Source organism: Stigmatopora nigra, chromosome 11 (assembly GCF_051989575.1).
Source record: "Stigmatopora nigra isolate UIUO_SnigA chromosome 11, RoL_Snig_1.1, whole genome shotgun sequence".
NCBI classification, from domain to species: domain Eukaryota; kingdom Metazoa; phylum Chordata; class Actinopteri; order Syngnathiformes; family Syngnathidae; genus Stigmatopora; species Stigmatopora nigra.
Window position 1 is genome coordinate 10172281 of NC_135518.1, and position 15677 is coordinate 10187957.

At 37.3% G+C, this 15677-nt stretch overlaps 1 protein-coding gene across 3 annotated transcripts in view; it reads right to left on the reverse strand.

Annotated features, from left to right (window-relative positions):
* Positions 1-15677, reverse strand: part of thsd7ba (thrombospondin, type I, domain containing 7Ba) — an 87854-nt gene that overhangs the window by 4221 nt on the left and 67956 nt on the right. For all 3 annotated transcript variants that reach the window (XM_077728466.1, XM_077728465.1, XM_077728467.1), the window contains 10 exons: positions 10996-11129; positions 10312-10465; positions 8343-8487; positions 7886-8001; positions 7276-7393; positions 5890-6035; positions 5563-5731; positions 3033-3206; positions 1833-1928; positions 416-498 (listed from right to left, as the gene is read on the reverse strand). In XM_077728466.1, coding sequence (XP_077584592.1) covers positions 416-498; positions 1833-1928; positions 3033-3206; positions 5563-5731; positions 5890-6035; positions 7276-7393; positions 7886-8001; positions 8343-8487; positions 10312-10465; positions 10996-11129 — 1335 coding nt within the window. The remainder of the gene's footprint in view (positions 1-415; positions 499-1832; positions 1929-3032; positions 3207-5562; positions 5732-5889; positions 6036-7275; positions 7394-7885; positions 8002-8342; positions 8488-10311; positions 10466-10995; positions 11130-15677) is intronic.

Here is a 15677-nt window from a genome sequence, read left to right on the forward strand (position 1 = left end):
CAAATAAAAGAATGTGATGTTCATTTTCTGCCCAGTAGAGTTGTAGTACCTTTGATGCAAAGTATTACATTAACACAGATATATTTCCATAAACGAATCTCATTAATAGTCCCCAAGTAATCCGCATATTAAGAGCCGGTGCCGTGCACTTGCATGAAGGCAACTGCAAGGGGCAGTAAACCTTCAAAATGTAGTTACGTCTCTTTGATTTGTATGCAGTTACCCGCCTTCTCCAGGTGTAAGTGCATCCTGGCACCTAGCCTGCATTTATTGGCAGTAATATGATTATATTTTATGGCCTGCTCTTAAAAATTCAAGATATCATCATTCAAAATCCATTTGAAGCGACCCCGACGATATGGTGAGCTAATCAAGAATCGATCACAGTTGTTTGAGAACTATTTTGTGATCTTACCGAGGTACAGTGCGAGAAGGGCTTGGTGCAGGGTGGAAGGCAATGCCGGACTATGCTGGGTCTTTTCTGCGGGAAACACCCTCCTGGAGGAAAAGAAGGAGGAGAGAAAATCTTTCGCTTCAGTGCCTGGACTCATCGATCACTAAATTAATGTAGTGTCACCACTGATTAATGGGCTGAGTTGCCTATCAGAGTCCATGATCAATCTGCAAACATTTTAATTCCAACATGGGAAAATTACATGTCAAAATATCAAAGAATGTTGGGCTTCCTCTCCAGAGAGAGGTTAGTCCTCCTAGGTAGGCTCCTATTTGCCAGAAACACTTCCTTTAAAATGATAAGATCACACTCAGCTTCTATTTACAGCCCACAGAGCTCACCCTAAGCCTTCATTCCCACAGCACCGCTACCTTTGTTCCATTTCTCTGTGCCTGCTTTTCTTCCCACACATACAAATGCATGATTATATTTATATGGATTGAAAGTCTCCCAGCTCAGCCTCTGGCTTATTGATTACTTATGCTAAGAGTGAAGGTAGAAATCAATGAAGGCCGCATCGAGAATAGGCACATCAGATAAGGTGGTATATTCGAATAGAGCGCTACACTAAAATTCGTCTTCTCATGTAAGATGTGTGAGAGGTTTCAGCCCCACGGCCGATATTTTGTACTGTTAGCAATCATTTGGAAATTAATATGTTGGATTCTGTTGGAGAAAATTAAATGTGTTGTGGGGAAAATGACACTAATGAATATAAAGGGCTACTTTTCAAATAATAAAAGGTACTATACAAAGAGTAAATTATGTCCATTGACTTTTTGTTTAAACATTTCAATCACATTTTTGTAATTTTCAATGAAAAGATCATGAATGGCAAAAATGAGAGAATATATTTAGCTTTTTTTCCCGATTCAAGATTTTTTTTAAAAAAACAATAAGGAAAAAATAAGGAAAAAGTGAAAATAAATTGCTCTATTTTATAATAAATACAATTTTCACATTTCCTTCCACTTCAGATAGTGTGAAATTATTTGTAATGACTTCAATGATCGATAACTGCAGTAATCTTGCTTTACCAAAATCATATGATGAGTTTGACACTTCTGCTGTAGGTGATTCAATATTTGTATTCCATTTACATTGGAATTATTCATTAAATATCAGTTGTACGCTCCATTTGTGAGAGATTGTACATTGCTAAAGATGTTACATCTTTTCCAGTTGTTCCAGCAGAAACATAAAACCTTGCATGCATATTGATGCACTCATAGCTCGCAACAGCTTGAAGAGGATAAAAGCAGAACTAGGACATTTGAAGCATCAATAGAACAGAGTGTAAAGCGAATTTGCATATTTCTATGACAACGCTTCCTTCAAGACCCATCTGGGATGATGGGCTGACAGTGCACATGTTCACCTGTTACGACGACACCATCCGAGCGTTGACACCACACCGCTCTCTCATTATTGCTCCATCCTCCTGTCCTCCACTGGTAACTGTAGCATTGGCCTCCTGCAGCAGAAGTAGAGAGGCAGATGATGATCATTAGCAGTATGTATCGACTATCCAGCGCGGTTGTTAGACTCCGATGGACATTTACCAGAGATGTACTACATTACTGTGCAAGAAGAAATGTGGTAGGGGGAAAAAAGGGATATCATTTACCACTTGGCGAGGATTACAGGAAATGGGATTTGTTACAATAAGGTGGAAATGATTTAGAGACAATTTTGCTGGAGGGGAAAAGTCTGGTGAATACAATTCGAAAAATTCAAGTCACATTTCATTCAGGTTTTTTCCATCAATAAAAAAAAAACAAGAATAAAGATTAGATGACTTAGATTTGCAAGGCAGATTTATTTAGTAAGATAAGAATGTGGCATTGAATAAAATGTCAACTAGTCGACAAATGGTTTTAAATTCACCTAATTAGTCAGTGAGTAAAATGCCTGTGGTTCATTCAGAATATGAAAATACGAAAGGGTAAGCTTATTTATTGAAGCGGAAAAAACACCAGAAAAAAACAACAACTGTGGTTAGATGAACCTATCCACCAAAACTCCAAGAGAATACATATAGTATATATACAGCACATCCTGTTTGTCCACTGAGCTGGGCAATCGCCTGACACTTCATCCTGAATATTTCATTAAAATTGAATAGGTAATAAAACAGTTCTGACCTTTGGATGCTTAGAATACTGACCTTTTAATAATGACCTGGAACACTGTTAATATAGCAAAATCATCATTAATATCATGACTGCGTATCGAGGTATGCAAGAGCAGTGATTAACCTTTATGCCTTGCTTTAGTTAAGCCCAACTGTATATACTGTACCATTATTATAAGAAGCTATGGACTATAGGTGGATGAGAAACTGTACAATGTGGTGAGAGAGTCCTCAATTTCAGCCAATCACATGGAATGTGCAAAAATCTATTCTAATATCATGCCGATAGGGTGCATACAAAGATACTTTGACTTAAAGAAACTATAAATTAGAATATTTTGCTTGATCAATTGCAGCCATTTAAGTTAAATGGTTTTAGTGTCTATTGCAGCCAGTGACAGTGGATTGTTTTAATAACTAAATGAGAAGAAGGTTCCTCTGTACCTTTACATGGTTGCGTCTCAAAGACTTGCTGTGGACAGGTGTCCTGGTTCTGGGTAACTTGAATGATTACTGCTCTGGAACGGGACTGCCGTCCTGTGCTTTCAAAGCTCCGCCCATCCACACAAGTCAATTGGCATGAGCTCCAAGTTGACCATTCAGCCAAATGGCAGTCTCCTGAGGAAAGAAACAGCCAAAATATATATATTTTTAGCTTCAAATTTTTAGCCAGTTCATTTTAGTTGATATTATACAACATAATACTTTCCAACACATGCTTTTGTGCACTATTAGACTGTTACACACTGTTTGTTATAGTTTCACAGTACACTTTCTTTTTACAGAAAGAAATGCTACTACACATACATGACAGCTTTTTGGAGAGATCAGTTTAAAAGCTCATCCAGTTATTTTACAGCTCATGTCAGCATGCAGCTCAGTTCCAGAGCTTCCTTATTAGACTTTGAGCAGTATGAGGGCTCTTGATGGTGTGCTGAAGAGTAAAAGCTTATTTGACCCTTGTGACATGGAACATTATACTGTAGGAAGTAGCTATAAGATGAGTATATAAGCGTGCACTGTAGTTAAAAAGTGATGGAAAGGCAAAGAAAAGGTACTCGAGTGTAATCCTTCAACAGCACCATTTATATTTCATTACTCATTCTCTGCAAGGCACTTGAGAGTAATTTGATTTTTCATTATCGTGAATATTGTGTTTGTAATACTTTAGGCACCAAAACGACCAAACTGCTGTCATTTGAGATCACATCCAATCTTCCTGCTCAATCAGTCATAGATTGTGTTGTAATGTCCTGCAAGTAGGCTACAGCAGAGTACTTTATACATCAGGGAAACTGAAAAAAATAGCTTTTTCAGGTTCAATTCCCATGTACATTTAAAGAATATGAGTGAGCTTTCATCAGATTTAAATATAGCATAAATATTCACTGTACTGGGAGTCCATATATACTGATTGTAGTATACAGCAGCGACATACTTTACGGCACATTGCATACATTAGAAGAGGCCTTTCCCTAGCTGCGGCAACTTTCGCAAAGTGACACACAATCACATCAAAAGCCTGTGATCCTGAGCCCGAGCTTGCGGCACCAGTGTGTTGAGTGAGGAATTAAGGCAAACATCAGAGGCACACTGCAAGATGGTGTGTCTTCATAGCAAACAGGGGACTGTGGCTTAGCAACCACGATTAGCTCATAGAATTATTCCTATGGTATATATTATGTCCTTTTGGAAACAGTAATGCAAATCAGGATTGTCTTTATCCATGCAATCCACCTTTATTCTACTAGGCAACTTTTGGCTATGAATGTAAAAATATGTGTGGCCAGCCCAATTTCACAGGCACATAAAAACATATTGTATTTATGATCATTTTTGATATGCAGGAAGATAATATGTAGGCTATACCCTCATCCACCATCTGGCTATCCTCTTTTTCCCTCTTTAACATGAAACAGTTGGTGTAGCTGGCCCCATTACAACAGTCTGATATGCTGTTTAAAATTCCATGCAGCAACACAGTGACAGATCAACAGAAAGAGTTGATTCTTAACAGAATTAAAAGGCCATTAGAATACACACACAAAAACACCTACACTACAATTGATTTAACTGATTAAAATGTTATTTTTAGTGCCACTGAAAGCCCTAGATGTCCAATCTGTTTGAACTAAGAGGACTGGGAACAATCATTCCTTGAAATCCCCTTCCTTGTCAATCATTGAAATGAGTTAAGGGTTAAAATGGGGTAAGAAAATTATATTTTACTGTAACTTCATCAACTACATGGGTAATTAATTACTGTGGTACTTATTGAGTTGGCAATAGTAGCTGTTTTCAGCACCAGCTGAAATGTCAAAGAGTCTAGGGAGGAGATGGATTCCTGAAAATGAATGAACATCAATGCTTGTTGTTGGCATGGAAAGCAGGAAAATAATTATTGGTGCGATCAGTGCAAATGGAGCGGATAATACATAATTCATACAATTGTCAATGTTGGCCCTTGACAAAAAATAATTACTGCATGTTGACAAATTTAGTGAAGAACTATTTTTCCATTGCTCATGAATTATGTTGAAATATTTCCAAAATGAATGTCAATTTTAAATTGCAGCACTTTGTCTCAGAGCCATAGTTATTTTCTAGTGAGCCCTCCTGAAAAAAAGGAACATATGCCAGTAAAAATTCAACACTCCCTCTCTACTGTGAATAAAAATGGCACTTATCTATGAAACATCTCTATAAAGAATAAAAATGTTGGGATTGTTCCACACATTTTTGCTGTTTATAAGTGAAGCCTTAATATATTTGGCTCCACATTTCTGCTACCTACATCTGAAGGCACAATCTACAACCATAGTCACACTATATTTATGAATGCTGTCTTTAATGTAATATTGTTTGTTCACTGCACAACATAACTCCACTGCCCACACTTTGAAAAAAAGAATGGCACTGCCAGGTATTTACATGGTTGGGCAATTATAATTTAATGAGAGAAATGTTGCTTTACCTTCACAAGGAAAAAAACATGGCTTCTCTAAATCCTGTTGAATTTCCTTTCTCAGCTTGTCCCCACAAAATTCATCTGCCACTGGCAAAGGTGGGGAGTCGGTCAAGTCACCATTGTGGCTGACACATGATAGGTTTCTTCTTTGATAACCCTCACCACACTCTGCACCCTGCAAAGGCAGATATCAGTTTAAACCTACAAACAGTGGTACCTCTAATTACAAAAGCTTCTACTTAAGAAATATTAACATTATGAAAATGTAATTGGTTGGCTGGGATAGGCTCCAAAATCCAATATAACCCTTGTGATGACACTAATGATTCCTACCTGTATGGTGCAGGGAGACCAGTCACTTATCTGCCACATGTAGCAAGGATTGACAGGACACGGTTTTGTTTGGACAAGCATGTTAGGACAAGGTCGACCTTCCTCGTGAGCTTCCCGCAAGATTCTCCGAGTACGCACAAACTGCCCTGCGGAACACAACCCCATGTTTGAAAGCTGCAATTTAAATGAGAACATTTCCTTTAGTGTCGGAACATGACACACTGCTAAACAATTAAATAGGCAGGTGAATAGACGGAAATAGCTCACCACCAAAGAGCAATGGTTTTTAAAATTGATATAAGGCATATTCAGATGAAAGAAGAAGGCACGAGTCTACACTTTTCCCCTCACGACACATTTTTCCCAGAGACAAAAAAGGAATTAGTTCAACAACACTTTTTTATTCGTTTCATCATTAATGCTCATGTCTCGGTGTCTCCTAACACGAGTGTAACGTGCGAGGTACTCATTAATAATTTGTGAGTGCAAAAGTTTGGGCTAAAAAGGAATGACTGGCCCAATTGGGTTTGCTAGTTAGAGAACATTTCAGAATATGGCCCGGTCAAGAATGAGGTTTGTAAATGCAACGAGCTCTCAAAAAACACAAAAGACAATCGTTCCCACGGTGCCTTAATCATCACATTAGGAAAGAAATATGACACAAATCCCACGTTAGAGCTGAGAGACGTTCAGCAGCAGCCACCGAGCATTGAGACCAAGTTTACATCCTTAGCTACAGCACACTTGGCTTGAAACTTCTTGGAGTGGAGGGCGAAGAGGCGAGAGCAATTAATGTCAAATTAAAATTAATGAACTTAGGAAGAGGCCATAGAGTCTTACCAATTACAAAAAATAAGGTTTTGCTCTTACAGATTGGCTTTAGGAAGAAATGCTGGCAAATGATGCAAGGATCCAGGTTAAAATCATTTCCTTTTGTATAATGCATGAGCTTATAAAATATCTCTTTCAAAGGAAGCCACAGGTTGCTAATCTGTAATTGCATTTTTTAAACCCTGCATGGGTGGGATATATATTTTATTTAGTGACACTAAATTATTAAACGTGCTTATCCTGTTATGGGTCAGGTGAGCTGTATAAAAGTGAAACAAAAAAAAAATCAACCTGCTGTTCTTTCACAATGACCTCCTATACTGAATAGCCAATTAAAAATGGTAAAAAGAGGGTAGAATATTGAAAAATACAACACACCCTCTGTCTGTTAAGAAGGCGTTGAACAGATGCTTTTATTCTAATATTTTAATACATGAAAATATATTCATGAGGAACCCTGTAGAACGGCAAAGTGGAGGAGATAATGAAGCAGCAGCGTCTGTCCATCATTTTTTGCGTTCCCACAGGGTTAGATGAAGTTAGTTTTTTATTTACCTAGACTCCCACAGGTGTGCGAGCATTCCCCCCATGGCGACCAATCAGAGAGGACACAACTGACCGGACAATCGACCAGACAGTTTTCCACCAAACTCCAGTCTTTTACCGGCCCAAACTGTAAAGAAAAGACCACATATGTTCTAATTAGTCCCTGCTTTTCTCTTTTTCATTTTTCAATGTTAAAATAAATAACTGAGTATATGTATAGTGCCTTCCCCATTAAAAATGATGCCTGTAACAAAGATGAGTTTGACATCTCTGCTTTAAACACTACATTTTTGTAAAATATGTATTCCTATCTTCCCATTGAGCAATATCAATCCGTTCTTGTCTGATTTACATAATGCATAAAAAATGAACAATGCATTTGGGATCAAGAATCTTTTAAAACTTATTTGAAACACCCCACAGAGAAAAACAGATGCTGTCGCGGATAATTTAACTTTAACCAAAATTGCCCAACTGGAACAAATAAGATATATGAATTATTGAAATTCCCAATGCCCTGTTTATTTGAAACAAAGAGGACAGAGCAACTGTAGCACAAAATAATTTACAAAGCAAATGCATCAAATTGTATAGTTAGCTAAGAACTCCTACAATTTACCTGCTCACACATTTCCAAGTCCACAATTTTTCCATCGCCACGAATGCAGTCGAGAAGCCGTTGTCTTATACCTTGTCCGCAAATGGCATTTTCACTCAGCTGACATGTACTCCATTCTGAAAAGTAGACAGAAAAACAACCATTATGTATGTATAATGCACAATGTAGAGTAGTGGTTGAACTGAATTTTACTACCTACCTTAATAAAATATAAATAAAATCTCCTATATGCACATATAGTACATAGATGTATTACCTTGTATATTTCATACTAAATCAGTGTCAACAATGAGAAGAAACAAAAGTTATTCTATAAATCTCTGCCTGGATTGCAAAAATATCTTTATACAACACAAAATATATTTTTTTAATGATCTACTAAACCCGTTTCCAAATTTGTGCGTGTGCAGTTGAGCAAGATCTGAAGAATCATTGCCTGGCAACACTGTGTACCTACCTGACACTTTGTACTGGTAAGTGTGGCAGGTACTGTTGAGGATGCAACTTTCTGACTGCACCATTTCTGGACAGGCTGCACTTCCAACAGCAGGGAGGCGAAGGATATGTCTGCTTCTGTTTCTCTCAGAGCCTCGATCACATTGCTGGTCATGCCAAGAGAGCACAAACAACCACACATATACATGATGAGAGTTAACATGTTTTATCTCACAAATGCAAGGCTTAATTTGACAAGCCTTTAACACATGCAATTAAGTGATAGACTTGAGTAGTAACAACAATAGTTATGATTACAGTTAATCTTCCTTAACAGTAATTATAAGTTTTTAGGTCATCAAACATGATGTGGAATTGTATGTGAAGTAGTAGAAAAAAAGAAAGCATCTGCTTCAAGCTTCATTTGTCTCTGTGGTCCTGATTCATCAAAACATGCACTTCAATCACAGTCATCTCTTCAAAGAAAATTCTTGCTGATTTAGTTTCTGACAATACTGCAATTACTATAGTAAAATGTCACTGAATTTTTGTAGATGCATACACAATCCCCTTGTTCCAAACTGAGCATACAGCCACATCATTCTCTTCCTGCTTTAATACATTTGTGATCAGAACAAAAACAATATAAAATTAATGTGTTCCTAGTTTCCTCCCCCCCAAAAAAATGTTTCTCAAATATTGATGACAATATTATCTAAATGTGAGAACTTGCCTTAAGCGAGATATGTCATCAGCTGATTAGCATTATTATTACACAAGTATGCCTTAGGCTACTCACAATTAAATACATCTAACAGGTTTTGAAGTATCACAGGAAGAGAAAACTGTCTATTTCATACCATTGTCTTTGATTCCAACTTAACCAAAGATAACAGAAATCAATTTGTATTTGTTTCCTTGTAAATGCAAAGCTATTTACGTTAAATAAAAAGCAACTGTGAACGCACTGTACTCTAAAAGACTGTTATCATTTTCTCATAGCTTGAGGGTCTCCTAGTGTCTAATCCACATTTAACCACTTATAAAAAATGGAGCAAGCGCGACATTCCTAAGAAGAGAAGTCAAAATGCAGATGTTCATGTCAACTATGTTTTGATTATAATAGTAAAATCCCATGTTTATAAACGGCAAACCATTTTCTCAGACAATTGTACATTTATGTCTATATGCTCTTCAAGGTTATTCTTGAGTTAATGTAAACAGAATCTTACTAATGGGACATTTCCATATAAGCTGTGTTGACATAACAGTGTCAGGTTAACACTATTGGAATTGAAGGAATTAATTACTCTGTTCATATTTACACCAGACCTCAGCTCTTATATAGAGACAAAAATGTCAAAAATCCTGCCGTGAAAATATGCAGTGTAGTTAAAATTGCCATTCATGAGAAATAGGATGCTGGCTTTAAAACCCAAACAAAATAACTCTGTATGGAACTTGAAGCATGTAGTCGTGAAAATACAAGACAGAATGCCAATATGTACTCGCAGTGTCGCAAAATTGTATTTTACTGCTGTTGCCAATGAGGCAGACGCATTCAAGATTCATGTTACGAGCGGTACGGCTAAGTGCATACTAATGGATTTATTCAATTAGCAGACTGGACGCAAATGTCACGGATGTCATTGAGAAGCAGTCTATTTTTTCAGAAAGGGGATAAAAGAAAACAAACATGTATAATAGAAAGTGGCAGATGTGTCATTTTTTTAACAAAATGGTCTAGTAGAAGTTGTACGGTATTTACTATAATGGTATTTCAAAGTGAAGAAAAGCCACATAAAATGTTAAAAGAGCAAAATGGATGCAATTTTAGAACAACAAAACAAAAGAATGTAATTAAAATTAGATGTGTAGCAATAAACTGAGGAAAATCCTTATTCATTCCTCATTCCAATACCAGTTCTCCCAGTTTAAATGGATTCGATATGTGTTGGTGTGAATGGCAATGACTGAGTTAAATTTCTTACTAGTGGGCAGTTTCTCCAAGGTTCCCATGGTGACATGACACACTCATTGTGGCAGGCCAGAAAGCAGACTTGAGCTCGAGGTGGCATTTCCTCTTGATCACAGTGACTTTCCTCCACACTGCTGACTTCTCCACTTGTTCCCTTCTTCACACACCTGGAGGAACAACATATGCAGCTATTTAACCAGTCTCCAGAGTCCTTATCACTAGGTTCTACTGGAACACATTTGCATATTTCCACAGCTAATAAGATTTTCAATGCTTCTTAGTTTCCGTGTTCCTATTCAGAGAACAATTTGCAAATGAAACTCCTGTGAAATATGAAAACATTTCACCAAACCATTGAGGTGTTTAAAAAAGAAATAAAAAATGCACTAATATCTATCACATCCAGTATTCTATTAATGTGCAGGGTAGCGGTTTAGGGGGTAGTATTAAGATCATGGTACATATCATATTATGAAACCACTTCAGGAAGGAAATAATTTCATAAGTAGAGGTACCACTGTACATGAATTTAGACTGGATAAACGGATATGCCCATTTTAAGTGCCCCTCATTAGAAGGCAGCTGTTTGGTCTGAATATTCCATCTTGGCATTCCAAACAGCATGACCCGATTAGTGCCAACCTCCTGGTGAGAGATGCCATTTCAACAATCTGCCAGGACTCCCTTGCATACTGACCTGATCTTCCGGCTTTGGACTCCCTCCCCACAGGATGGCGAGTCGCCCACCATGTTGATTGTGCAAATGGACCAAGGCTCTACCCTCCACTTGTATTTGCTGCAATCACTGTGGCATGGCACGGCTTCATTTACCTGCACACACAAGAAGAAAGAATGCATTACATAGTGAAAGCTTATCATAGGCCAAAAATATTTACAAATGAAAAAAAAAGATGGGGAAGCATATACATGTATAAGATAAAGTGTAAACACTGGACTATTACAGGGAGGAAAAAAGAAACAGATCCTGGAATGGAATATGTACAATTCCAGGCCTGTTTATTCCACTGAGAACAACAATGACCACTTTTATTTTTGCATTAATGTTAGAAAATGGTCTTGAGCTACAAAGAGAGAGTCTGAATGTAGATGGGTAGGTAATGAAGCACAGACTAAGTGCAAAGGAAAACATTTTGTGCACTCAGGGGTGAATTTAGTGCAGAATATGAGAGTTACATGGAGTGTTAAATGAATGGCCATGAGGACAAGGACCCATAGGTAAGGGTGAATGTTGAATCTATTAAAGGAGTCTCAAACTCATCTTTGTCACGGGTCACATATGGTTTGCGTTATGGTGTCTTTCAACTCAGGCGACCATGATTAATCAAAAACGAATTGTTGGCTCAACTAACCATCAAATAGTTTAAATTGATGAAATGTTAAGAAAAATCATTGACCTAAAATATGTGCAAATTATATTTCTGAGTCTCCTAATACAGAAGTCTCTTAATATATTTTTAATTTTGATTACCCTTTATATGGGGGCACTCACTTACCTGATTGGCTGTCATTAAAGACACAGGTGCTGGAGCCAATCCCAGCCAACTATGGTTACTAGGCGAGGGACACCCTGAAATAGTGGCCAGCCAATGGCAGGTTTGGGCATGTTTTTTGGGATGAATACCCGTAGAAAACCCACGCAAAATCAGACATCACAGAACAAGTAAGCGGGGAGTAAAAAGAAAAAGACACACTGCAATCCCCACCCCCTTTTTTTGTTTTTGGTCCAGTCACCACCGGTTGCTTTGGAACAAATACCGAATTGATACCAGAGTTTGGTGGCCAACTGTTTTCACAAGCTTGGCACACCAACCTAACAGACAGAAGAGCCAGCGCTGTGCTCCTGTAAACACGTTACTCTCTAAGCGTGTAATTGTCGGATGCAGTGGAAGGTAGACTCCAGAGGACAATTTGTGGAAAAAAGGCTATGACAAGCTGTAGTAGGTGCGCTAGTGTGTTTGTAAAGTAGAGAGGCGATGACTGTTGAGCATTGCTTTCCCTCCAGGCTGCACAGATGCCCATTATACACCCTCATCATCTCCCATCTGTGCCTGCAGATGCCCCTGCTGGGTAAACTGGCAAATAGTTTCCTCACGCTTGCACCAAGAAAAGAGTGACTTTCAGCAATATGCTCAATATGCAATTGCCGACTCTCACCAATAATTTAGTGTGAAATCATGTCAGGCACACATGCGCTAGCACAATAAACAAACTGAGCAGAAGCCGAGAGAATATGGAGATGTGACATTGCACAATTATAGTAACTTTTTTTTTTACTGCAGAGAGAAGAGGAAAATATGGAGCCTATCTTCATGTTCTCTTTCACATGCTTTTGAAATGCAGAATAGTCTTCAGATAAGCAATACAAAAAAGATGTAAAGCACCTAAGTCATTTGAAGCTCACACTAAATTATTTGACCAACTATGCCGTCTCTCAAAGTACAGGAATTACTTATGAATGTCAGTTTGACTTAATCCAGTGGAAAAGCAGGTTGAATATTTCCCAAATGGACTCTACATGAATCCGCTTTGGCCGACTAGCTGTGATGAAACGATTGTTCTTTTTCTGAGACAAAGGCAGCCCGGGTCATGGGAGAATGTGCAAGTAGGACAGATCCTGCATGCATTTGGTCTTCATTAGCTAAAGCAGAGTTTAAGTAGAGTGAATGGAACTGACCTGAGCCTGCGTGGATGTCCATATTAGCAGTGCATGACAAGCCCCAGGTTGGGAAGAAAAGAGAAGAACAATGATATGCACATTAGTTTGGAGAATTTTGCCTCTCCAGTCTAGCTAATGTCACATTTAAATATTATGTAGACACTGCGGAATGTATATTTGGAATGTCCTTCATTAATTTATTTGATTTTTTAAAAAGTTTAATCCCAATAAGAGGCTTGACTCTACATATATATATAAAAAAATCTATTATGTGCAGCATTCTACACGTTAGAAAATTGAATTGTTTAGCTGAGTAGTAAAACAAAAAGGTATCAAGGTGGTGTTAAAATCTTAAGCCCTTGAATATAATAAAAGTGAGTACCTTCCATAATAACTTTACTGTATTGTTCTTTGTGTTTTATTGGGATTAAGACATTTGAAAACTCATCAAGTCCAATTCAAGCAATCTTGGATAGTTTGTAAAGAGACAAAGATGACTTTTAAACGGTTGCAGTTGGATACAACAGCTGTGTAATGACTGAGCCAGTGCTTAACTCGAAGAAATTCAATTACGTGAGGACGTTTCAACAAGGCAGAATGCTCTGCAATAGCATATGTTTCAAGAGACTATGTGCCCTGCATATAAACAAAGTCATTTACAATTAAACTTAGTCAGCTGATGTGCTCTGTAATTGAGCCTTTTATTAGTTTTATCAATGATAAGGAGAGAAAGCTAACTGTTCCAACCAGAGGCATTATCACCAGCTAATGTTACTATCTACCCTTAAGATTGCCAATACATTGTCAGTGGAAAATTGTAATGTATCGGACATGTTTAACTCACCTGCCGGGCTAAACAAATATTATAATTATTATTTATATTTAAAAAATAGTCAATTGCCTTATGCAATTGCCCTGTAAAGTGTACTTTACTGAGAAATTGTCATACACACATGTAAATGATGAAAAATATGAATCCAAAACTGCCTTGGAATCACTGTTTGGTAATCCCAATTCAAATTTGCTTTCAAATGCATGTGTATTATGACGTTGAAAGAAATTGAGGCCTTTGTCTGTTCTGCCATTTTCAATAGGAACAATCATTTGAATAAAAAACATTCCATTGAAATAATCATCGCAGCACAAATAGATTGTTTGTTCATATGAATACATATGATGATTACAAAACAGCAGATGCATTCACTCTGATTCCTTATTGTTCTGATACTCAAAATAATCCTGTCAGAAAAATATCTTATATTTTGCAAAAATACCAGTGTGAAGGATGTAAAGTTTTGCCATCGGGAGATTGATTTTGCTTCTTGTAAAGAATTAGTTTGAGATGAACAACATCAAAAACAGAGGTAATTGAAAAAAAACATTGGCAGTCAAATTGCTTTATAAATGGGTTGGACATTCAATAGCTTTTTACTGTAATAACTGATATTACTTGCAATTCAAAAAACAGGCAGCTACATGAATTGCAACTAAATTCAGGATTGCAATAACAGTCATACATAAATATCCATGAACAAACATTTAAGATATCAATTGGCTCACTTGGTTAAGACTTTCAATGTATTCTTAGCGGCAGTGCATTTTTTTGGTCTACCGTAGATTAAATGTAATAGTTGTGAGAGGGCGTCATTTCTTAGTGTATGTATAAGGAAATTGTTTAATTGTTTAAGACTTAAACAATTAAACAATTTGGATCACTTAAACTTTAAGTGTTCCAAGGCAGTCATTGTCTAAGAGAAACCTGGCCAGTCATTCTCATAAAGAGTTAATGCAACTAAACTGACAGCAATCAGGAATAGTGCAGGAAGTGACCAAAAAGCTACAGCAAGTGATCCATTTTTGAAAAATGACTATTTCATGGTACCAGATGTTGCTTGTTTTTACAATAACTCACTCACCACCTGCAAACTAGTATTCATGCAAACCCTCTGCGACCGATTTAAAAAGAACACTTGGATAAAGTGCAAGGTCCCAGAAGGTAGGCATATTCATATTTAAGTGTCTTACAAACAACATACCACACTTGTGCCAAGAACGTAGTAAGCTTGACAAGTGCTTGACTGAACTTCAAAAATACATTTCTGACTTTTTGAACTGAAATTCTGCGCTCATCTGAATCAATTGTTTCATCACATATCTGGGAGGCTCTCTTCCATTGAGATTTGTCTTTGTGTGGGCTGCTGTGCCGAAAGCAAATTTCTCTCAATTGCTTTACATAAAAGGGATATGCCATTTTACTGTGCTGTCCACGCAAGATCAACCATTGTCTCCAAAGTTTAATATTGCCTCCCATAGCCAGAAACAAAAATGACGATGAAAATTCACTGCAGTGCAATGACAAGATAATTACACATATTAGACTTCCAAGTACTCCATCTCTCAATGAAAATCTCCTTTTTCCAATTTTAATCCATTAAAACAACATAGTTGAACATGACAGGAAGGCATTAGCGCCATGTTCCCCAAACTTTCCATTGGTAACAAGAAATACAACAATCTTCACATCATTAGCGCTTTCAATTAAACTGTCTGTCATGGCTTCACATTCTTAAAAAAAATACCTCTAGTTTGAATCATCACACATAATATATGAAGAGTTTAACTCATTCTTGTGAGGATAAGCGTTATGAGAAATGAATTAATAAATGAAAGCAACACTTAAAAGGAGATGCTTTCGTGTTCAA